Below are 24,109 nucleotides of genomic sequence, written 5' to 3'. Positions count from 1 at the left end.
AGTTTATCCCTTGACTTTCAAGGAGTAGTTTTAAATTTTAAGAAGTAAAGTCAATCTTTTTTTCCCCCCTAGCTTTGGTCTTATTCTAAGATTCTCTCTTGTATTTACTTCTAGTGTTTTTATGATTGTGTTTTTTATACTTAAATTTTTATCCACATGGGATGTATTTTTGTATATGATGTGATGTACTATGGAAACTCTAAACATAGAATCTACATACTAGAAATAGCTTTAGTTTCTCTACTTTCTTCCATCACAGGGAAGCGCTTGGAGAATATTTAGATGGGAAGAAAGAGAGTGAGGAAGATCAAAGCAAGAGCTCCAAGCAGAAAGAAGAAAGCAGACTGGTATGAGCTGGGTGGAAGACAGGTCAGCCTGTGACACTAGGGAGCTGGGTCTGAAGTCATAGTTTTTGTACTTAGACCAGAAGAATCTCATGAGAGATTCTATGTTCCTGCCTTTAGGCAGAAGTAAATTTAAATATTTCCCATTTTGAGAGCTCTCTAGGAGTGAGCTTTCATTTCATCCTATGGACGACTATTCATTGGATCAAGTCCATAGGTTTAAGTTGCCCATTCAGGGTCTCCTGTTCCTGTCCTAACTTCAGTCTTCTCTCCCATCAATACCTACCTTGGGCCTTGGCTCTGGCATGGCTGATCTGCTTACTCACTTCCAGTGGGGCTCCACTCTTCCTGGTGTGTGCCTCTGATCCTCTGGAATGCCAAGTCTCTCCCTTCCCCTCCTCCCATCTCTCCTCTACCTTTCTCTTCTCCTCTCTGGTCATCAGGTTGCCTTCCCATACTTCAAGACCATCTCAAGTCCCAACTTGAGAGGACTTCAAGTCCATGATTCCTCTGCAGCCAGGCTCCTTTAATTCACACACCAAATATTTCTCTGTGCCACACATTTCATTTTAGACTGTTCTCCCTTGTAGGACTTCATATATGTGTGTCTGTAGTGTCCCCAGTGGAGTGGTAAGCTCTGTGAGAGTGAGAACCTTTCCATACACCTGTGGAGTAGTGCAAAGTTTATACTCAATAACACTAAAAAAAAAAAAAAAGTCCTTGATTGCTCTCCCGTGGCAACGACAGGGTTCCTAGGATGTTAATAAAGGACTTGGAACAGGAGAGAGAATGAACAGCAGTTCCAAACAATCAGCAGAACTGGCCAAGTGCTGCATTTAATTAATTGCTAAATGAATATCATAGGCAGTGAGGGCTGCCCAAGTGGGCCTGATGCTGGAAGGTTACATGGAGAATGTGGGATTTGAGCTGCATCTTGGAAAAATAGGTGAGACTTATAAAAGCAGAGAGGAGAGAGATCATTTCTGGCAGAAACTGAAGTGCACTTACAGGGAGAAAAAAATACTCAAGCTACTGAAATGTCATTATAGAGCATTGAGATATATAGAGACACCTGAGTAAACTGTACGGTACTGTGTCAAGGACAAGATACTTTATGGAGGTGGAAAAAGTACTGAGCTGCAGTGTGTTCTTGGTCCAGATCTGGGGCTCACTGTGAAGTAGACGAATCATGCCATCTGTCTGTACTGGGATTACTTCCTCAAAGTGTCAATGATCTCTGAGCATTGCTGGGTAGGATAAAAAGGATAGCGTATATAATCTGAAACTTACTGTTATAGTTTCTACTGCTGTGGTCTTGAAAACTCTGATACATAGTTCATCTGGAGCACTCATTGGGTTGCTCCAACGAGATAATGTTGTTTTCATAGGAGCTTTTCAAGCTTCCTTTCATTTAGAATGCATAAATTGTTGGCATGGAAAAGAAATATATACAAACCAAATGCTTACCTTCCTCAATATCAAGATATTAATAACCAGTTGTACTCTAAGACTTGGACAGGAAGGGCCACTGTCCTTGGCCCTGTACCTGATCAATCATTTTTAAATTGGTGATTCGTTTCCTATTGAATCTTGCTCCAATTTTATAAAGATACTCTTCCAAGTTTTCTCTTAGAAGCTTTATTGTTCTGTCACTTATATTTCGCTCTGTAATCTATCTCGAATTGATTTTTGTGTGTGGTGTAAAGGTAAGGCTTAAGATTCACTGCTTTGTATGTGGATTTTTAATTGACCTGGCACCGTTTATTGAAAAGATCATCCTTTCCCCACTGCACCGCAACAAACCTTTGTTGTGAATCAAATGATCCCATATGTTAATTTGTTTCTAGACTCTCTATTCTGTTCTATTGGTCTGTTTCTCTGACTTTACACCAATTCCATACTATTTTAGTTGCTGTGGCCTTATGACAGGTATCGACATCTGGTAGCGTAGATCCTTCAATTTTGTGGTTCTTCAAGATTGCCTTGGCTATCCTTGACCCTTTGCATTTCCATATAAACTTTACAATCAGCTTGTCGGTTTCCACCAAAAAGCTTGCTGGGATTTAAAAATCTATCTATCTATCTATCTATCTATCTATCTATCTATCTATTAATATTTAGAGAGAGTGGAGTGGGGGTGTGTGGAGGGGAGGGGGATAGGGAGAGAGAGAGCACCTTCAAGTAGACTCCCTGCTGAGCATGGAGCCTGTTGCCAGCTCCATCCCAGATCCTGCGATCATGACCTGAGCTGAAATCAAGAGTCAACCACTTAACCCATGAGCCACCCAGGCACCCCCTACTGGAACTTTAATTGAGGTCGAATTGAACCTATAGATCAATTTAGGAGAGATTCTCTTTTACCAATGAGATTTACAATCCATGAGTATAAAATATCCCTCCATTTATTTAGGTATTCTTTAATTTTGCCCAGCAATGTCTCACACTTTGTGTAGAGGTTATAAGTGTTTATTGTGATATACAAAAGTACAATTGGTTTTTGTATATTGACTTGATAATCAGCAACTTTGTCAAATGCACTTGTTAATTCTAATAGTTGTCCTGTGGTTTCTTTTGTTTGTGTGTTTATTTTTTTGCATATATAATCATATCATCTGAAAGTGAAGTTTTATCTTTTCCTGTGTTGGTGTGTTGATGACTGTAATATTTTCAGTTTTACTCAGAGTTTGAAATACTTGATTCAGAAATTTCTGATGTTCACATTGTCTGAGCAGAAAACAGAATATTACTCAAATATGACAGGAATGGCTTTACTTCCTTAGGCATGTAAAACCATTTGGTACAAGTGCTAAAATTATAGCCATTTAAAAAAGTCCGGAGTACCCTGGATATCTGGGTTAAGGCTCCAGTTCTGTATTCATTGAAACTGCATTTCAAAAAAAAAAAAAAAAAAAAACCAAAACAAAAAAACCCTGCATTTCCACATGTCCTTAGAAGGGTGAGATGAAATAGAATCTCTGATCGTTTCAGTGACTCCTTTGTACAGAGACGCTTATAGCTTCTTTGTTCAGAAATAATTTGAGAGCTGGAGAATTTGTAAATTCCAAAACAGACTTGGAAAAACTTAGAAATAGCCTCAGGATACTTGCACTTTTTGTTGAAATCATGTCATCGCCCAAAGGCCAGGAGTGAAGACACTTGAGTGTAGGGTTCAAAGAGGGATTTATTTATTTATTAACGATTTTATTTATTTATTTGACAGAGAAAATGCAAGAGGGTGAGTGCATGAGTGGGGGTAGGGAGGGGCAGAGGGAGAAGCAGACTCGCCACTGAGCTGGGAGCTTGATATGTGGGGCTCAATTCCAGGCCCCTAAGATCATAACCTCAGCTGAAGGTAGCCGCTTAACTGACTAAGCCACCCACGGGCCCCCAGGGAGGGATTTAGAAGGGGGTGCCAGTAGCAAAACTGCTGAGTCATTAAGGGAGACAGAAGAGCCCATGTAATGTTAGCTTAAATAACATAGATGTTTTGTCCTTTGGCTTACTTAGTAGTTCAGAGCATACATACACTGTCCAGGGCTGATATGGGGGCTCGTCGATGCCGGGGACCTCATCTCCTTCTGCCTTTCCTTATGTGGCTTTCATCTGCTCACCGCATCACAGCAGAGCACCACAAGCCCACCTGGGAGAAGGGGGACATGGGGCAGCAGAGGGCACACCTTTTCCCTTCAACACACAATTCAGAAGTGGCACACATCACTTCTGCTCATGTTCTATTGATCAGACTGTATTCAAGCTGCAAAGGAGGTTGGGGAGTAATATCCATTTTGGAAGGTCAAATGTCCAGTTAAAATTGGGGGTTCTGACCCTCGAAGAAGAGGAGGAGGAATGGATGTTGGAGGATGATTGCCATTATCTCTGCCTCATCTCACCCACTGAACTCTCAGAAAGGCTCTTGGTGGTGTCAGCAACTTGGAGGGTCGATGGGGGCAAGTGCCAAGACGTACTTAGAGTACCTGCCAGTGTGCTGCTTGGCTGATCCCTACTCTAACAAGAATAGACCAAAGTACCTTCAGAATCACATGTGTGGGCAGCCCTGGTGGCTTAGCAGTTTAGTGCTGCCTTCAGCCCAGGGTGTGATCCCGGAGTCCCAGGGTTGAGTCCCATGTCAGGCTCCCTGCATGGAGCCTGCTTCTCCCTCTGCCTGTGTCTCTGCCTTTCTCTCTGTGTGTCTGTCATGAATAAATAAATCCAATTAAAAAAAAAAAAAGAATTACATGTGCTATTAAATTGTAAGCTCTGATATCACATCGCCAACATCCCCTGGTGGGAATGAATTGCCAAATACGGGCTACTGTTAAGTGAGTCTTAAGCTTTTATTCCTGCTTGGCTGGCTAGAACAGCTACAGACAGTTGTACAAAATGTTTCTAACTTCATAAAATCTTTTTTTAAAAAAGAGTTTATTTATTTATTGGAGAGTGAGAGTGAGTGAGCGCGTGAGAGAGAACATGAGCGAGGGGAGAGGCAGAGGGAAAGGGAGAAGCAGGCTGCCCGCTGAGCAAGAAGCCCAACTCAGAGTTCGATCCCAGGACCCTGGGATCATGACCTGAGCCAAACAAAGGCAGACACTTAACCGACTGAGCCACCCAGGCATCCCTCTAACGTCGTAACTTACTTGTTTTCAGAAATTGGCTAAACTGCTGCTCTGTGGCACTGAGTTGGTGACAAACATCCAGGTAGCTACAGATATCAGAGAGATCCACAGGAGAGTGGAAGAAGAGGAGATAAAGCGGCAGAGGTGAGGAAGCCCTGCTCTGCAGCCTGGGGGATGGAAGATATCTCTTCCGTGGATCCCTCAACCCTCCCCACCTGTTGGAAGGTGCCTGTGTCACATTTACTCTAGTAGAATCCCCTGATTGCTCCTTAGGAATCCCTTCCTTCCTTCCTTCCTTCCTTGCCTTCCTCCCTCCTTCCCCCTTTCCTCACTTGGCCATTTCAGCTCATTTCTGTAACAGCACGATATTAACAATATTTTTAGTTGTTCCCCCACTTTAGCTCATTTAGCTCATTGAGCCATTTTAGCTTATCTCCTCAACAGCACGATATTAACAGTATTTTTAGTTGTTCAGCATAAGTAATTCTTTCAGCATCTTTACTACCTTTACCAGCATGCAATTGGTGACTTTATTCTTGCAACTTCCCACTGCCCGCTGACGGCTGTACGCAGAACCGAATGGGCTAATTTCCCAGGCACACCAAGGAGTTAGGCCTTGTTCCAGAACCTCTGAGGAAAAACCCAAGCTCTTAAATGGCAGAGTTACAACATAAATGTGGGCTTTAGGAAGATGACCGGTCCATTTTTCATTTTTTGAGGAAAAAAGGCAAGTGAATTATAAACTGTACTCTGTGTTCCAGCTGGGAAGGGAAGCGAGAAGGAAAGAAGGGAGCTCGAGGTTAAGTGGTGACTCCTACCCTGCAGGGCTTGGCGCTCTTGCTGGGAGGCAGTCTCCTAGAATGACAGTCTATTCAGGTAGGAAGAGAATCCTGGCATCTGTCTTAGCAGCTGTTCTCCGTGCTTGGGAGGGGGCTCTCATCCTCACGCCTCCCTTCAGCAGTCTGGTACACCCTCCTCAGTTCACTCCATCACAGAGTCTCTTTGGAATTTCTGGAAAGGCCATGCCGATTTTCCATTGCTTAATAGTGGAGTTTCCTTATTTGTAAAATGTCCCCATGGTCATTTATTGATCATTTGGGGGAGGAGCGGCCACACACCTGAACTCACGTTGATCACCAAAAATATTATGAGTACCCTTTGTTAAGGCACTGCCATGCTGAGCATTATCTCACTTAACTCTGACAGCAGCCATCTGAAAGTAGATGCTTTCATCCTCTCCCTCTTTCAGAGGAGAAAAATGCAGCTTGCAGAGAGTCAGGGAGTTGTCTAAAGTTGAGAGTCAGTAAGTAGCAAAGTCAGGCCTCGATCACTGGAGTCATCTAACTTGTCACAGAAGTAGGTGGCAAATTGACTCTAGATCTGCATGTGTGTGTGTGCACGTCCAAGTAGGTATAGCTTTGAGGTTGATCTGCTTTTGTACCATGTCACTTAATTTATTTGGTCTCCTTACTGCCAGTCCGTCATTAATCTTGAAGATCTCTCAGAGCCCCACATGGTTTTGAGTGAGGGCATCTGAAGGTGGTGCTCAGTACCTGGACCTTGTATTTCAGACTCTTGAGAACCTGCCCTACTCCAGCAGGAGGCGGCATCCAGAACTGGGCTGGCCTGGCCAGTGTGTTTTTATTCGCAGACTTGAAAAGCTGGAGAATGAAGTCAAGACCAGCCAGGACAAATTTGATGAAATCACCGCCAAGTGGGAGGAGGGCAGACAGAAGAGAATCCCCCAGGACCTGTGGGACGTGCTTAGCACCCAGCAAGTGCACTGCGCTGCGCTAATAGAAGACAAGAATAAGCTTATCAGCGAGTTACAGCAGGCAAGACTTCCGGCCCCGCCCCTGCCATCCCTGCCTTGAGGACTGGGGCATCTGACTGGCCTATTGGTTTGCTCCCCTTAATGGAAAAATTGGAGGCCTAGCTTCATTCCTCAGAGTATTGCACAGCAATAAATTCAGCCTGAAGGAAAAGCTTTAGTAATTTTAGAATCACTGGTCACCTTGGAAAGATGGATGTTCATAGCAAATGCTGTTTCAGATTATGTTTTCAGTTAAGCAATGGAGTTTAGTCTGCGGTAGGTATGTTCCCATGTTGACTAGTCATTGCTCAGCTGGGGTGCCCTAGGCTGTCTGGGAGTGTACAAGGAGCCTTGGGGCAAGCAGTCCTGCAGGGTTTGGCCTCCTGCTGCTCCTTCAGGCTTTGCCCCGGGCTGAGGCCACTGTGCTCCATCTCCCTGTGCCTTCTCCCTGGGTGTCCTCCGATTCTTCTGAAGCCACTTTCGCTTTGTATAGTTGCAATCTCAGTGTTTGCGGGTCCTGAAGAAAGAGGTCCAGGTGGAGTATGCTTGACACTTCTTGCTTCTGTCTCAGTTTGTGACCAGCCTTTGAAGTATTCTTTTCTAGGAGTTAAAAACAAAAGATGACCAGTATGTGAAGGATTTGAAGAAACAGTCAGATGACATTTGCCTGCTCCTAGAGAGGATGGAAGAACAAGTCAAGAACGTAATGAAAACCTTTCGTCAGGAGCTCAGTTACATTGAGGTAACAGGGTGTAAAAGAACTGCCTTCTACCCATGTAGGGCCCCTGGGAGGAGGGCCAGGTCTGTCCAGAGCATCTACAGAGGGTCCCAGATGTCTTGTCATCTGGCTTCTGCCATGTAATTTATTTACCCATTCATTCACTCACCCAACAAATATTCATCAAGTGTCTACTATGTGCCAAGCACTGTACCAGGGGCTGGGGATACAGCCATGAACAAAACAAAGTCCTCGATGGAATCTGTATTCCAGCAGGAGACAGCTAGACAATAAACAGATAAACTACTAAATATATACTTGGACAGGTGGCAATAAGTGCTCTGAAAGAAAATAAAAGCATGTAAGGATAGAAGAGTCGAGAAGGGGGGTATGTGAGCTTTTATTTGTTGTATTTATGGCAGACAGGTGGGGGCATGGGAAACTCAAGTGCCAAACAAGTTCAGGAATCCATACTTTGAATTTGAATGAAATGTCAAGGATTAAGATTGAGACAGCCTTTCCAAAATGGAAGGGAGCCAAGAAGGTGGGGACCTCTCTGGATTATTATTATAGACTCATTTCCACATTCCCGGGCCTACCTTTCATGAGCAACGTGCTCCTTTGTTTCGTGGGAACCCCAACCATAGCAACGCAGCAGCCCTAGGCATGATTGAATCATATGCCAGGGCTTGTCCTGTAACTGCTACCAAAGGCACTGGCCTTCCTCCAACTCCCTCCTCTGATACTGACTGAGCCACAGGACAGTTGGCACATTTCCTCTCTAAATCTGTGGGGAGGCCAGACTTCATAACCCTGATTTCCGTGTAACTCCTTCCATAGCCATTTGGTTGAATGAAACTTGGCAAGTTTGCATTTGGATTTGACTTTGACTATATGATTGGTACATGGCACTTGTGCAGTAACTTAGGAGTTCTTTCATATTGAGGGACCTGCCCAATCAAAACAGACTCTAGAGCCCTCTTCCTTCTTGCTCTTAGAAAGCATTTGAGATAGAACGGCAAGAACTGCTGACCAGTAATAAGAAGAAATGGGAGCGGGCCCTGCAGGCTCACAATGCCAAAGAGGTAAAAGGGTGGTGGGTGGTGGAGGGGGTGGGGGTGTGTCAAGGTGATCCATGGATCTAGGGCAATATCTACTGTGACTGAATTTGCTAGCCTTTTTGTATCTTGGGGAGGATTGCCATGGCAGACATTTACTACCTCACTTCATGGTTAGTCAGTGTGGCCTTGCAGATGGTTGCTGCCTCTGGTGGTGACATTTGTCTCTGGTGACCTTCCTTTGCAGCTCACTGGGGTTCCCATAGTCCTGTCACTCTCTTCTTTGTTCCTAGGCATCTACCCCAGCCACGGATGTTTTAAGATGTTTCAAAGGGTGTGGGGTTATCACTTTACTTCAGAGACACAAAGAACAAAGAATAGCTTGACCAAGATCCAATGGGTTTTGTTTTGTTTTATTTTAAAAATACAAATGTCTGACCGCAGGGCCCATGTCTAATTTCTTAATGGAGCATTCCTCTTGGAGTTTCTCAAATAAGGAAGCTCCAGAAGAAGATAAACAATACAAAGCCTTGGGGCTCTCTTCTGAGAGCCAAGGAACTCATAACACTTTGAGATCCTTCCCTGTGTCACACTTGTCATGCCACCTGAAGGATTGAGTCAGGGCAGGGACAGGGCTGACTTTCCCCTGGTCTTCCTGTGCCTTCAGCTGGAGTATCTTATGAACCGCATCAAGAAAGTAGAGGACTACGAGAAACAGCTGAACAAGCAGAGGATATGGGACTGGGAAGAGTACAACATGATCAAGATCAAGCTGGAGCAGGACGTGCAGGTCTGACTTGTTGCTCGGTCTCTGGGTAGCAGAGCAGAGAGTACCCGGGCATGTTTTATCCTTGGTGACTGCCCAGAATGTTCTAGAGTTAGTCCACTCAACAGATATGTATTCATTATCTGCTTGCTTTCAAGTGATCATATCTGAAGGAGCTCATGTACAAAATAAATGTGGAGGAATTCCTTTTTTAATAAACCATGAAGAACTGCCAAAAAAAACCCCCAGGAAATTGTGACCTGAGGAATCATTGAGAGGATTGGACATTTTAGTTGGGCAAAGGGAAGGTATCCCCAGGGTGAGTTAAGTGTATCAGAGAGCCAAAGCAGAACAGCTACCATATAGTGAGTGTCTAGGCACCTAAGGCACGATGTCTCCAATCCTCACACTAACAGGGAAGGGAGGAATCACTGACCACATTTTATATACCAGGAAATAGGCTACTTACCTGGCAAATGGTAGGCCCTGGATTTAAACCCAGCTCTGTCTGGCTCAATAGTCTATATTCCTAATATTCCAAGCAGACCCTGGCTGATGATTGGACATCACAGTAAGGCTGATTCCAACTTGCCATCAGAAATAACTTTTTTTTCTTTTCTTTCTTTCTTTTTTTTTTTTTTTTAAGATTTATTGATTTGAGAGAGAGAGAGAGAGAGAGAGAGAGAGTGCTCTGGTGGGGCAGAGAGAGAAGAAGAGAGTATCTCAAGCAGACTTCCTGTTGAGCACAAGGCCCAACATGGGGCTCCATCTCACAACCCTGAGATCATGATCTGAGCTGAAACCAAGAGTCAGACGCTTAACCAACTGGGCCACCCACGTGCCCCAGCAGGAACTTTCTAATAGTTAGAGCTATCCAATATAGAGAAGGGTCATCCCACAAAATAATGAGTCTTTTATAAAGTATTTAAAGGCTGCATGACTGTGTCTGTCTTCAATGCTGAGGAAGGATTCTTGCAGTGGAAGGAGGTTAGATTTTCTGGTTTGTAAAGTTCTTTCCAAGCTTAGGATTCTCTGCCTCAAAGTCAGTTAAAAAAAGCTCATCTCTAATTACATTTAGGTGTCATGTAATTATCTCTTAACATTCCAGCACTGTCTACTCACTTCAGTTTCTGTCTAGAAAAACTTGTTAGTCTAAAGCTTTTCCACATAGCCTTTCGTAGAATTTCAAGACCTACGACTTGTGGTTTTATGTAGCAAGGTTGAATCAAAGCCCCTCCAGACTACAAAAATTCTTACCAGTCTCGATAATTTTCCTGGGCCTTTCTCATATTAATGTCATGGAAATGAGAATCACTGACAAAGAACAGTGGAAGTCTGTGAGGGCAGCGCTCCTTATGTGGGCTGTATACATTACACTTTTAATGAAAATGGATATTGTTGATCTTTCTTAAGTTATTTTGGTTGTATGATAATTTATGGGACCAAACTATGCACTATTGGCCTCAAACAGTGAAATAATGGAAACTCATTTTCTTTTATTTGTTGTTTTGTTTTTCCTTTTGTGTTAAGAGCATGTAATATAAGATCTACTCTCTTAACAAATTTTCAAATATACAATAACAGCATTGTCACTCAAAGACCTTCTGTTGTACAGTTAGATCCCTAGAACTTATTCATTCCATGTAACTGAAACTCTGTGCCCTTTGACCAACACCTCCCTGCTTCCCCTCCCCCAGCCCCTGGCAGCTTCTGGTTGCAAATTCTACTCTCTGCTCCTATGAGTTTGATTGTTCTAGATCCCACAAACAAGTGAGAGACCATGCAGTATTTGTCTTTTTGTGTCTGGCTTATCTCACTTAGTATAATGTCCTCCATGTCCATCCATGTTGTTGCAAATGGCAGATTGTCCTTTTTTAAGGCTGAGTAAGATTTCATAATATACCTGTACCACGTTTTCATTCTCCATTAGTCCATCGATGGACATTTAGGTGTTTCTATATCTTGACTGTTGTGACTATGCCACAATGAGCATGGGAGTACAGACATCTCTTCAAGATCCAGATCTCAGTACCTTTGGATCTGTATCCAGAAGTGGGACTATTGGAACAAACGATAATTCTATATTTTATCATTTGAGGAACCTCCATATTGTTTCCAGAGTGGCTGTATCAGTTTGCATTCCCACCAACAGTGTATGAAATTCCCTTCTCCATATCCTTGCCTGCACTTGTAGTCATTTTTTTAAAGATTTAATTTATTTATTCATGAGAGACACAGAGAAAGAGGCAGAGACATAGGCAGAGGAAGAAGCAGGCTCCTGTGAGGAGGTCCTGGGATTCACGCCCTGAGCCGAAGGCAGACGCTCAACCACTGAGCCACCCAGGTTTTTGACAATAGATATTCTAAGAGGTGTGAGGTGGTATCTCATCGTAGTTTCAGTTTGCATTTCCCTAATAATAGTGTCCCTTTTCATAAATCTATTGGCAATTTGTATGTCCTTCTAATCAGTTTATTTATTTATTTATTTATTTATTTATTTATTTATTTATTTATCTATTAAGTTGTAGGAGTAGAATTTCATGTTCTTAATCCTCAAATGCTTGAAGAAAGCCAAAAAATTCTGGGATATAGGGAGATTTTTGAGGGTGAGGGCTGATGTAAGACTAGGGAGGTGAGGGACAGAGAGGCAGAGAGCCTGGGAGACCCTCATCTCCTGGCTTCCTCTGCCCAGTTGGAGTATGAGTATGTGGGAGGCAGGCAGACAGATACTCAGAGTGGGGAACTGTGTTCAGTTCCTGTGTGCAATGGTTCTTTCCTGTGTTAGAATGGAAACCAGGAGTATACTGTACCACATTTAACTAGAAACAGATAATCAAATCAGGGATTACCATATTGTAGTACATGGGGTATTTTAGTAGATCGAACTTTATCATAATGCCACTTAGGTGTACTCTCACTAGACAGTAAAGTCAAAATAGCATCAATTTTTTGTCAAGAAGATACAGAATGTAGCTCAACATCAGGCTTTCTCTTCCTAAGTAATTCATAGCGCTGTATCAGTTCTAAAACATGCAACTAAAATTTTTCCAAACCACAAAAATATGAATGATCCAATACACATAGATTTGGTTTAATGGGTAAAGTATAAAAAGTGGAAAAGAATGCATACTTTCCAAGTGCTTACTGCCAGTAAGGTGACATTATTAACGAGCAAAAAGAAGCCTGTAAACATTAGGCATTCGAGAAGGATTTTGCCACACCTGCCCACCACCCCAAAATAAAACTACTAGAAACACTTAGTTCTTGATGCAGGAGGCCAATGTTTTTATTTTAGGTCCTACTTGTGCTTTTAAAGTTGTAAAATGGTTTAGCTCAACTTTTAGGGACTGTTACCTTTACTACCAGAATATTAATCACAAAAAATCAAAACCAAGTTACTTATTTAACAAGTATTGCAAACTTACATTGTGTAAAACACAAAGATAAACAAGATACAGTTCTTGAGAGTGGCCGTGAAAAGGCCTGGTGGGATCTCCGAGGTCAGCCCACAGGGCCAGGGGAAAGGCTGTTTTAATTTTCCATTCTGTCTGGGGGATGACGGCAGCTGGTTTTCTGGAGCGTGTGGGCAGGTAGCATGGAGAGGCTTGTGCTGACGCAGGAAAAACAGGAAGGTGTGATCAACACCTACAGTAACCATAACATCGGAGGCAAGATAGATTGTAATCTTTATAAATTATTCACAAAACCCAAACATGATGTTTTACCATGAATCTTGGGAACGTAAAGTACAACTTCACAAAAATATCTTTGGAAAATGGAAGAATAAGCACAGACGGTTAACAAAATCCATTACAATCTTAAAATTTAAAAAACTACCTTCAGTGTATGACAACCAAGGACAGTTGTCTGTTGAGACTTAACCCTGAAATAGTTAACAATAGAGTCACCATTCCCCAAATTATCTGGAGCAGAAGGTGTTGACAACAAATAACGAATCACATAATTCTTGCAGCTGTCTGCTGTAGACTCTGGTGGGTGAGACTACCAGACTATTAGTTCTGCAATTTCATTGTCAGCGCTGCCAATAAATCCCTAGTGGCATCGTGACTGCGGAGGCAGTGGGGGGTCTTGAATCAGAGCTGAGGTGATGGAGCGGCTGATCCGTGACCCCATAGAGATGGTGAGCCCACAGTGCATGTTGCATTGCTAGTCCTTCCTTGTGTCAGTCTCCTAGGAACCTATTTTAGCAAAGAGTAGGAGCAGGTGCATTCCACAAGAGAAAATAAAATCTTAATAAATAATTAACCACAAGCACAGGCAAAGAAATGCAAATGCGAAGAGTCAGGTGACAGAGTTTCTTTGTTTGTTGTTTTGCATATAAAATCAGCTCAGATGTGAGTTCTTTCAGGTCCCAAAGAAAAAGACACGGCCTAATTAGTTGAGTTTTGCAAACTGTGTTCAGCTAGGTGAGGTACTAGTGGTGGTTTCACAAAACTAACAAAGTGAGTCACTGATTTTTTTTTTCCCCTTTCAAGATGTGATTATGTAGGAAAAATAGAGAGTCTATTTCCATAGTTAGTGTTATATAATAATCTGCCTTCAAGAATGAAATTTGCATGAACATGTGCCAGGGCTTGCATTTGTAACTCACGTGTGCTCTCACTTTGTTATAAATATAAAACCTGTTCTGTGGCCAGACAGGTTTGGGAAATACTGTCTTAGTAATAGGGGCTTATTGCAAAGTTATGAGAAAAAGGAGGTCCCTGGTCTACTTCTGAGAATCTACCTTTAGGAAATAAAAATACCCAGGAAGTTTTATATAGGATTGTTCCCAGCGTCTGTTTTCTGATATTGAGAATTCTCAAAACAATCTAGATATACAATGGTAGGGAAATGATAAAATAGTATGGTGGATGATAAGTATTTCATATATAATAAGTTATTATATGTAAAAATATTATACACCATTAAAATTACATTGATAGAGCTAATGTGGAAAATTCTTGTTATAATATTTTTTTGTTATAATATTAAGGGAGAAAAGTGGAATATAAAATTGTAGCTATGGTTTTATCTCAGTATGTAAAGTACTGGAAAGTATGTAAAGAACACTGGAAGGAAACATGCCAATATGTTGACAGAAAATGCCTCTTGGAGGTGGAGTTTAAATAATTCTTCTTGCCCTTTCTATGTCTTCTCCTCTTTTCTCCTTTACTGTACTTTTCACATTTCCTACAGTCCCAGGACCCTGGGACCACACCTGAGCCAAAAGTAGATGCTCAACCACTGAGCCACCCAGGTGCCTCAGGGACATAGGCTTTAAGCTTGCAGTTGAACGGTGGATATTTTTTCTTGTCTTTCATTTGCCTCTGATGACAGATTTTCTAAGAATTCAGGTGGAGGCACTTGTGCCTCTGGTTCCTCTGATACAACTGATACCAGTAGGAAGAATCAGGGACGCTCAGTCACAACCAAGGATACCAGGCCTGTGAGTATTATTATTATTATTATTATTATTAAACTTTAGATTCTTGAGCAGCAGCTCCAGCAGATGAAAGCAACTTACCAGCTAAACCAAGAGAAGTTGGAGTACAACTTCCAGGTGCTGAAGAAGAGGGATGAAGAGAGCACAGTGATCAAATCTCAGCAGAAGAGGAAGATAAATCGGTAAGCGGGCACACAGAACATCAGCCCGTCCATGCTGAAAATGGGGGTGGGGAAGAACTCCTTCCTTCCATGCTGAAAATGGGGGTGGGGGTGAACTCCTTCTGGAGGAGAGCAAGCTGTTAAAAAAGTCTTCTTAAAAGTTTTTTTAGAAAAGATAATCCTTTCCCCGCCCCCAAAGAATGTACAACAAAATTTTGTCTCCCACCCACCCCCTATTTTGCATGGTTCCTCTTTTCCGCCTCTGTAATAATTGTTCATTTCTTTTGCTTCTTCCTGAATTTCTTTAACCACATTACAAGCAAACATGAATAAATACTGTCACCACTCCCCTCTCTTTTTAGACTAAATGACAGCATTCTATACACACTGTCCTGTGTCTTGAATGTTTCCATATCGGTTCATAAAGAGCTCTCACATGATTTCCCTGTGGTTGGGCATTTAGATCGCTTCTAATCTTTTGCTGTTGCAAATGATGCCAATGTAGGTACTCATGCCAAGTGTCTCACTTTGCACAGGCGCGGGGCCGTCTGTAGAATAAATTCTCAGCTTGTGATTACAGAAACAGTATGTGAGCATTTTTGAGAAGTAGGAAGTACAACTGGAAGTAAGATAGAAACATAAAAACAGCATATTCCTACCACCAGAGATTGTTTGGCGTGTATCTCTCTGGATCTCTCCTTTCTCTTGCTCCCTCTCTTCACCCATCTACGACAACCACAAAACCACAAATCTGTGCTGTCAGTGAGAAGGAGTTCTCTGAGAAGGTTTCCTGAGGAAGTGAAATAATGAAGTGGAGGAGGGATATGAATCGGTAAAAAAAAGAGTTAGGACTCCAGGGTAGACGGTGCCAGAGCCAGGAGTGAAGGGCTGGTCTGAAGGTGAGGAAGCAGGAAGCTGAAGGTTCCTCATTTGCTGACAGGGACTGCACTGTGAGAGAGAGGAGGGTGGTAGGACCGGCAGTGGGCAGAGGTATGGGAGACTGACCTTGGGTTTGATCCCAGGGGCAGGAAGGTGAGTGGCATCATCCCTATCATCCCTTCTCTGGGGCTCCCCTCTGACTTCACGCATGCACAGTTTCCCTTACCCTGAAAAGCCCTCAGTCGACCCTGCTGCTCCTGTGTGAGGGCTCTCTCTCTTCTTGCTTACCTGGCCATTTTCCTCTCGCTACTGGCTGGTCCCTCACCTCCAGTGCTCATAATTTGACCCCTGACCCTGAAATTTGACGACCACTTCCCTATGGAGGTGACCAGTGATGTCCTTCTAGCCACATACCACAGCTCTTCCTCAGGCCTCATCCTGTGGTTACTGGCACCGAATCTCAGAATATTTTTCCTTCGACTTTTATGACTGAAAATTTGCTCTTCTTTCTCAGTGCATTGCTAATTGGTTTCCTTTGGTGGTTCTGCTTTCTCTTGCCTGATTCAATATTCTAGAAAGCGCCTTACCCCTTTATATTTTTATCCCATCCACCATCTATACCAGTCTCATGGCTTTGCTTATAACCACTTTTTTTTTTAAAGATTATATTTATTTATGAGAAAGAGAGAGCATGAGTGGGGAATGAGGAGGGGTAGAGGCAGAGGGAGAGGGTAAGGGAGAAGCAGATTCTCCATTGAGCTGAAAGCCCGACATGGTACTCAATCCCAGGACCCTGGGATCACGACCTGAGCCGAGAGGCAGAGGCTTAACCGGCTGAGCCACCCACGCACCCCTGACCTCTTTTTTGATGACTCTCAGCTGCATATCCCTGATCCCAACCTCACCTCCTCATTTTATCTGGGACTGCCAAAAGACATTTCAGCTTATAGAGTCCCTGTCATTGCCAGTGGACAAGTTTTGAAACCAGGCTTGCCTACCCTCCCAGTTTTCCCATCCTCCACCTCTGTCCCCTCCATCTCTAGTTTCCAGCCAGTCAACAAGGACATGATGTTTTGTTGAGCCTCCCCTTGCAACCATCTCTTCCTGTCCACTCCCTGTCTTGCTACCTTGCCTAGACCTGCAGCGTGCGCCTGGAGTTTATTTTTGTTTTATTAGCTTCTGTGGTTCGATGACACGTAGAAACCTCTTTACTAAGGGATGTTGGGAAAAATACTTTGGGATGGCTACTTAATAAAATTTTTTACATCTATATGTGGAAAATGTCCTAGAATGCTGTAGTTAAGAAAATGAATTAGATGTTGCTTTATCAGAGTCTAAGTTAAATGATTTTTGCATTTTATGGAGGCTGAAAACACAAAGGATGGATGTTTGTGTGTTTAGGGACCTTATGCTTATTTCAGAATAATGCTTGAAAGGGAAAATTTTATCTTTAGAATTTTTAAATGGACAATATGTAGGCCTTCAGACTCTCCATTCCTATGTAAAGGAGGCACTGACACAAGACACCTCTTCACTGGTTTGAACTCTGAAGTATGGTTGTGGGTCTAATAGCTGTGCCTGCCATGCATATTTCGTGAGACAAGTTTCCATGCACAGAGCTCCCAGGGCAGTGAGATGTGGAGCTGTGACATGCCTGGACTCACAGAGCCATTGGCCAGTCTATCACTGCCCCTCACTGTGCTGGAACTTTCAGCCGCTCCCTCCACCTGCAGGTCAGGGTAAGTTCCATGCCTCACCTCTGGACTCCTATGTGAACTGCCCCCACAGCGCTTTCATGCTCTACTGAGCGTGAATCTTTGTCTCTGGCTGGACTGATAGTGCCTTGTGTTGGAACATATCCTTGTTTTCATCTCTGTATTCAAACATAGCCCAGACACACAAGAGACCTTCCATGTTTGATGAATGAAGGAGTGAATGAATGAGCTATCGGACTCCTGAACAGTATATATCATAGACTTGTGGGGTCAAGTTTTCATTTTTTCCTTTCTATTTTCCTTGTATTAGAAGTGAAATGAACATCCAATTCACAGCAGTGAGATAGTTGAGATTCGCTCTTTAAATATGTGAGGTGGCACTCAGTAGGGACACGGTCACAGATAGTGTGTTGGGGGAGATTCAGTCACTCTCCTGAGGAGGAGACGGCCTTTCCTGTGGCTCAGGGCTTCTGGACTGTTGTAAATGAGTTTAATTCTGGACGACACCCTTACCTCCCGTGGCCTTCCTTTCCTTTCCATCACAATTGGAGCAGCCTGGTTTTGGAAATAAATGGGAGGGTTTTCTGCACCTGCACAAACCTGACCCACCGTTCTGTAGAATGGTGTGAAGTACCTGAGAGGAACATACACCACAGCTTCTGTTCAGCGACAGAAGAACTCTTTCCCCCTCTGCTCCACAGCCTACATGATACCCTTAACAATCTGAGATCAAAATACGCCAAACAGATCAAGCAGTTCCAGGAGGAGAACCAGTCACTAACCTCTGACTACAAACGCCTTGTGATGCAATTCAAGGAGCTACAGAAAGCCATGAGGTATTTTAGGGACCTGGGTCCCAAGGCTCATGCCCTAAATAGAGGTGAGCCCAGACCCTAAGAGTCCTTTGTGCTGTCTTCTCCGCCCCTTTACTTGCATGTCATCTGCCTTTTCTTGAGATATGTGGGGATGGCCTTCAGCCTGTCATAGGTGAGGCCTGGAGGCCAGACCCGGGATGCACCACAGCTCCACCTCAGTTCTTGCCCTACTGCTAATGGAGGGGACCCTGGCCAGGCCCCCAGGGTCCCCAGGCCATGCTGAGCAACTCTCCATCACAGGCATTTTGCTCTTATCGATGAAAAGCAGTTTCGGGAGATTTGGCTGATGAATGAAGAGGAGGCAAAGGAACTGATAAGTAGAGCCTTTGATGTAGACAGGATCATCCATACCCATCATCTGGGACTCCCATGGACGGTGCCTGATTTCTGGTTCCTGAGGAATGTGGGACCTATATCTCAGCAGCAGCAGAAGTCTGCCACACAAATATTAGAAGAGGTGCTGATGCAAACAGGTGACTGAAATGATGTCCTAGACCTGGGGGCTGGGGGCCCGTAAGACCACTGTGGCAACCCATTCATTTCAAAGATGAGCAAACTGAAGTCCAGAGAAGGGGGAAGAGGTCTGGTAGCTGGGAGGTCCATAGTCATGGCTTTTAACTGTCTAATATAATTTATAGCTTTATCCTCTTCCCTGTATTATAATCTGGTAGTTTGATCTAGAAACTTGATCAAATTCTGGTTCAGTTTAGTTTTGCTAAGTACATTGTTGTGTACCTACATTGGGATAAACTAATGTCAGGTTGGTTGTCTCTCTTTTTGTGAGGTTAGCAACCACTGGTAGTCATTGTCTAAGATCCATTAATTGCCTTAGGGGTTGCAAAATGGTGATATTCTAAATTCTATCACATGTCTTCATTTATTAGCTGGAACACTTCTGAAAAGAGAATCTTCCCCCTCATCAGCTATTTGTTACCCTGAGACACACTTCATGTAGGAAAAACAGGATAGATGCTGTTCTTTCTCTATCTACTAGTTTTCAAAATAAATGGGATGGTCTCTAGCATCTTCTAAAGATGACCAGTGACATTTTATAAAACAAATATCATGGGGCACATCAGTGATGCAGTTGGTTAAGCATCCGTCTCTCAGTTTTGGCTCAGGTTGTCGTCTCAGTGTTGTGAGATCGAGCCCTGCATGAAGCTCTGTGCTCAGCACAGAATCTGCTTGAGTCTCTCCCTGCATCCACCCCCACCTCTTTCAAATCAATCAATCAATCTTTTAAAAATATCATTATGACACATTGTATTTAAACAAGTTTGATGTGTTTCAGTTTACTGCACTTATTAACCTTACTGATACTCTAATTGTCCCATTTTTGGCCAATGAGAGTCTCTTCATGTTGGCTTCTGGGTCCTTTCGATACAACCTTAGTAGTCGCTGATAGTTTCCTGGGTTTCCAGAATGAACAGATGTTCCAATCTTATATGTTTCCTGCTTCAAGTCTGTAATCAGCCATTTCTCAAGGTCAAGAAAACCTAGTCCTTTTAAATAGCGAATGGTATTTTGAAACCATAGTCTGGGAGCTGGAGTGCTCATTGTTGGGGATGGGTCAGTTTCTAGGCCTTCCTAGTGGATGAGTATAGTGTGTAGAATTACATTTTCATGAAAAAATAAATCATGTGTTTATCCTAACACTTCCTAATCATCAGAATGCCAGAGGTTTTACTTAACCTTATCAAAGTATATCTCCTCTCTCCTAACTTGAAAATCTTGGTGCATTTCAAGATTATTATTCATTGCTTTTCCCAGAACCACAGAACAGTTGCAGAATAAAATATCAACCTGTCATTAATAAATGATTACTAAAAAATGTTTAAACCTTTCTGAAGTTCATTTTACTCTTAGGGTACATTCCACTAGGGATGTACACACAGATTGCTGTCATTCATTCATTCATTCATTTATGGATTTTATTTATTTATTTGAGAGAGAGAGAGGAAGAGAGTACACCAGAGGAGGAGCAGAAGGGGAGGGACAAGCAGACCCTGTGCTAAGCACAGAGTTGGACGCAGGGCTTGGGGCTCCATCTCATGACCGTGAGATCATGACCTGAGTTGAAACCAAGAGTCAGATGCTTAACCAAGTGAGTCACCTAGGCTTCCCCAGATTGGTGTCTTTTAAAGTCACTTGGAATAGTTTCTATTTGGGGCACCTGAATGGCTCAGTGATTGAGTGTCTGCCTTTGGCTCAGGGGTCCTGGGATTGAGTCCCACATTGGGCTCCCCACAGGGAGCCTGCTTCTCCCTCTGCCTTTGTCTCTGCCTCTCTCTCTGTGTTTCTCATGAATAAATAAATAAAATCTTTGAAAAAAAAAAGAGAATAGTTTCTATTTGGTTATGTCACCAACTGAATACATATTTAGATCTTTTTGTTTGTTTTACTTTTGATTGTTAGGCATTGATTTTTACAATTTAATTTTGTTTTATAGTTATGTAAAATAATTACGTTTCCAAAGCCAAATGTACAAAACAAGGTATATTGGTGGAAGTGTAGTCTTATCCTCTCCATTCTATTTTATCCCTCTCCTATGGGTAACTATTTAATAATGTACAGTTTATCTTTCCATTGCTTTTAAAAACAAATGTGTATATATATTTGTATATATAGACCTCCTTCTAAAATGAGAGCATATGCTTTTCTCCATCTTGTTTTTTTCACTTACAAAGTATCCTGGAGATCAGTCTATAGCAGTGAGAAGGAATATTCTTCATGCTATTTTTATTTGGTATTCTGTTGTGTGGCCATGCTACAACGTTTTCGGATAGTGTTTGTTGGTGGCTACTTGGGATATTTACAGGTTTTTGTTTGTTTGTTTTTGCTCTTACAAACATTGCTGCAATAAATAGCTCTATGCATTCGTGTTTGTATATTTTTCCTGGCGAATTGTTGGGATAGACCCTTAAAAGTAGGATTGCTGGATCAAAGGGTAAATGCCTCTGTAATTTTGCTGGATATTGCTCCATAAGGATGGGACCATTATGTATTTCCACCAGCAGGATGGTATCTTGTACTTTTCAAAATATCTTCATTTATATGATCTCATTTTATCTTTTGAACAGCTAGTAAAACCTGGTAGTACAATGATTTTTTATAACTATTTTCAGATGAGGAAATGTATAGTATAAAACATCTTTAAATTTCTTTTTTTTAAAATATTTTATTTATTTATTTATTCACGAGAGAGAGAGAGGCAGGGACACAGGCAGAGGGAGAAGCAGGCTCCATGCAGGGAGCCTGATGTGGGACTCGATCCCAGGGCCCCAGGATCACGCCCTGGGCTGAAGGCAGCCGTTAAACTGCTGAGCCACCCAGGTATCCCCACATCTTTAAATTTCTAATTTTAGTCAAGAAAATGTTCAGCTCTGCTATTAGTCAACAGCTCTTGCTGAGAAGTGAGGCTACCACTTGGTACACAGTTTAGTTGGCTGCTTCTGATCTGCTGCTGGTTTAGAAAGCATGTAGCTAGAAGTGCTAGATTTTTCTAAAGTGAGAATAAATAGGTTCATCCTCTCCCTTCCACTTCCTGGCCATGGCCGGATTTTGAGTGTGTTGTTGGCAAGGAGATGAAATTTTGACCAGCGAAATATCCTAGAATGGCAGATTTCTCATCCTCCTCTCCAGTCCGACCCCCAGCCTCCCTGTTTTCCCCACGTACTTGGCTTTCTTCAGCTGAGGAGACTCCATAGGGCCTTAAGGAGGCTTTTTAAGAGGTAAATTTTCTCAAGGAAAGCCCTTTGACTGTTGCTCAAAGTCAACAGAGCCAAACAATAATTTTCTTTTTCCCTCCCACTCTCTTTTCTTTGCCCTGTCTGCAGAAGAGGAAGAGACCGAGGAGGCTGCCTCAGAAGCAGAGTCTTACCTTGACCTGCCGAAGCAAATTTCCGCAAAAACTACCAGAAAGATCCTGATGCTCCTGTGTGACGAGTCGGTGAGGCCAGCTGCGTGGGGCTGTGCCAGAGGGACTTCTGGCTGGTGGCTTTGCAAACTCTCTGTCCTTGCTTCTTGTGTGCTGCTGCTGCTGCTGCTACGTCTGGCCAGGCCAGATGTAGCCTGGAGGCAGGGAGTGCCCAGGCATTCAGCAGCAGAGCAGGGGTCCCTCACAGAGAGACCCTGCCTCAGAGCAGCCCACAGCTGTCAAATGGGTCATCCCTTAGTGGGTCAGCAGGGTGTGGGCCAAATTGGCCCACGGGCTCCTGCTAATTATTATTAGTTTTTAAAGAAGCCCATTCTGCAAGAGAAGAGGTGCCAGTCTCACCTCTGTGAACCCACCTGCCCAGTAGTGTGGCCACAGCTGACATGGCCTTATTCTGGGAGCTCAATCTGTGATTACTCTGGGGGTGTGAGGCTTTGGGTATCTGTACTGTATATTAGCAAAACCCACTAGATTTAGTGTAAAGACACTGGAGCTGGCTCAGCTGGGAGTTGGGGTGTTATAGGAACACAAGTGGTGTTTACTTAGATCCTGCGTTTCTGAGATGTGTAGAGGAGGTGCAGCAAGGGCTGGCAGCCCCTCACCCCTTTGAGAGTTTTCTTTGGCCAGGAGCTGGCTCTTGCCACTGAGGGCAGCTCCTGCTGAGAGAGGCAGCAGGCAGGTGTTCCTCTCTCTATTTGCAGGCTTGCTGCCAGTGGCCACCCCTCCATGCTGACCTCCCCCAGGAGTTCCCAGCTTGGAGTGGGTGCCGGGCGCTCAGTCTTCCCATCCGCCCCCCATGTGCACTGTGTTGTGATATGATGTGTCCCTCACCCTCCACGCCTCCCTCCAAACTCAGTGCCTGCTGCCCTGTTTGATGATATTTGAGGGCTAGCCTATGAGTGAAATGACATTGCACAGGCAGGGATCTGTGACTGAATTGGATCTGGGCTGCTCTGGGGAACTCAGGTGTTTACCCAGTGGCTTGTGGGTGAGGTGAGCCAGCACCTTTTGGAGGTAGGGAAACTAAATCCATGACGAGCATTGGCTCTATCCCCAGGAAGGGCCCTTGGGCATCCCAGGAAGGACTTCCTCTGGAGGCCCTGCTGCTGAAAGTCTCTGCTTTGTGGGGTCCTGCTCTGCAGGGTCATCGCGGGCTAGTTAGACAGAGGTAGGCTGCAGCCCAGCGCTCGTTTCTGAAACCTGTCTCTGACTAGAGATGTCATCTTCCTTCTCAGGGTTTCCTCATAGAGAGCAAGCTGCTGAGCCTTCTCCTTCCCCTGGAGAAGAACGAATGCTATCTGCTGAAGTTGGACGCCATCTTCTCAGTGAGTCCCACTGGGCTGAGTTGGCCTCATTCTAAGCCAGCCTCCTCTGTTTTTCCAACATTGCCTTGGCCCTGGGAGTAGATGTAGGTCTTCCTGGTTTCCCTGGGTTCTCTGTCACCTTGTTCTCCATGTCACAAATTGGCCACAGAGTCGTTTAGCTGTCTTCCAGCCCTGACCCTTCCTCTACCAGCTTCTCTCTCATGGCCCAGATCTCAGACTCTAGATTCTTCCTGATACCCTGAAACCCGGATGTATGTCCAGCCTATTCTAGCATTCCCATACCCACCAGACCTGTGTGGAGCTGTTCCTGACTCCAAGCATTGTTTCTCTGCTAGGATATGATCTCACTGCACTTCCCAGGTATTGAGCGGCCTCACTCTGGGCCATGGCAGGTGCTGGGGATGTTCAGGGGAACAAGCCAACCTCCTGCTCTTAGGAGGTATGGGTCTCTTAACTCTCGGA

At 43.6% G+C, this 24,109-nt stretch overlaps 1 protein-coding gene across 2 annotated transcripts in view; it reads left to right on the top strand.

Moving 5' to 3' along the window:
* Nucleotides 1-24,109, top strand: part of DRC1 (dynein regulatory complex subunit 1) — a 38,284-nt gene that overhangs the window by 9,287 nt on the left and 4,888 nt on the right. Inside the window, exons 2-12 of one of the 2 annotated variants that reach the window (XM_072770766.1) lie at nt 260-347; nt 4,989-5,101; nt 6,609-6,792; nt 7,375-7,512; nt 8,487-8,573; nt 9,214-9,336; nt 14,801-14,940; nt 18,215-18,349; nt 18,629-18,861; nt 22,225-22,337; nt 23,558-23,647. In XM_072770766.1, the coding sequence (XP_072626867.1) occupies nt 260-347; nt 4,989-5,101; nt 6,609-6,792; nt 7,375-7,512; nt 8,487-8,573; nt 9,214-9,336; nt 14,801-14,940; nt 18,215-18,349; nt 18,629-18,861; nt 22,225-22,337; nt 23,558-23,647 (1,444 nt within the window). Of the gene's footprint in view, nt 1-259; nt 370-4,988; nt 5,102-6,608; nt 6,793-7,374; nt 7,513-8,486; nt 8,574-9,213; nt 9,337-14,800; nt 14,941-18,214; nt 18,350-18,628; nt 18,862-22,224; nt 22,338-23,557; nt 23,648-24,109 lie in introns of both variants that reach the window. The other variant, XM_072770767.1, reaches the window with a different exon arrangement.

Source organism: Canis lupus, chromosome 12, assembly GCF_048164855.1.
Source record: "Canis lupus baileyi chromosome 12, mCanLup2.hap1, whole genome shotgun sequence".
NCBI classification, from domain to species: Eukaryota; Metazoa; Chordata; class Mammalia; order Carnivora; family Canidae; genus Canis; species Canis lupus.
This window is presented reverse-complemented; position numbering and strand designations above follow the sequence as displayed.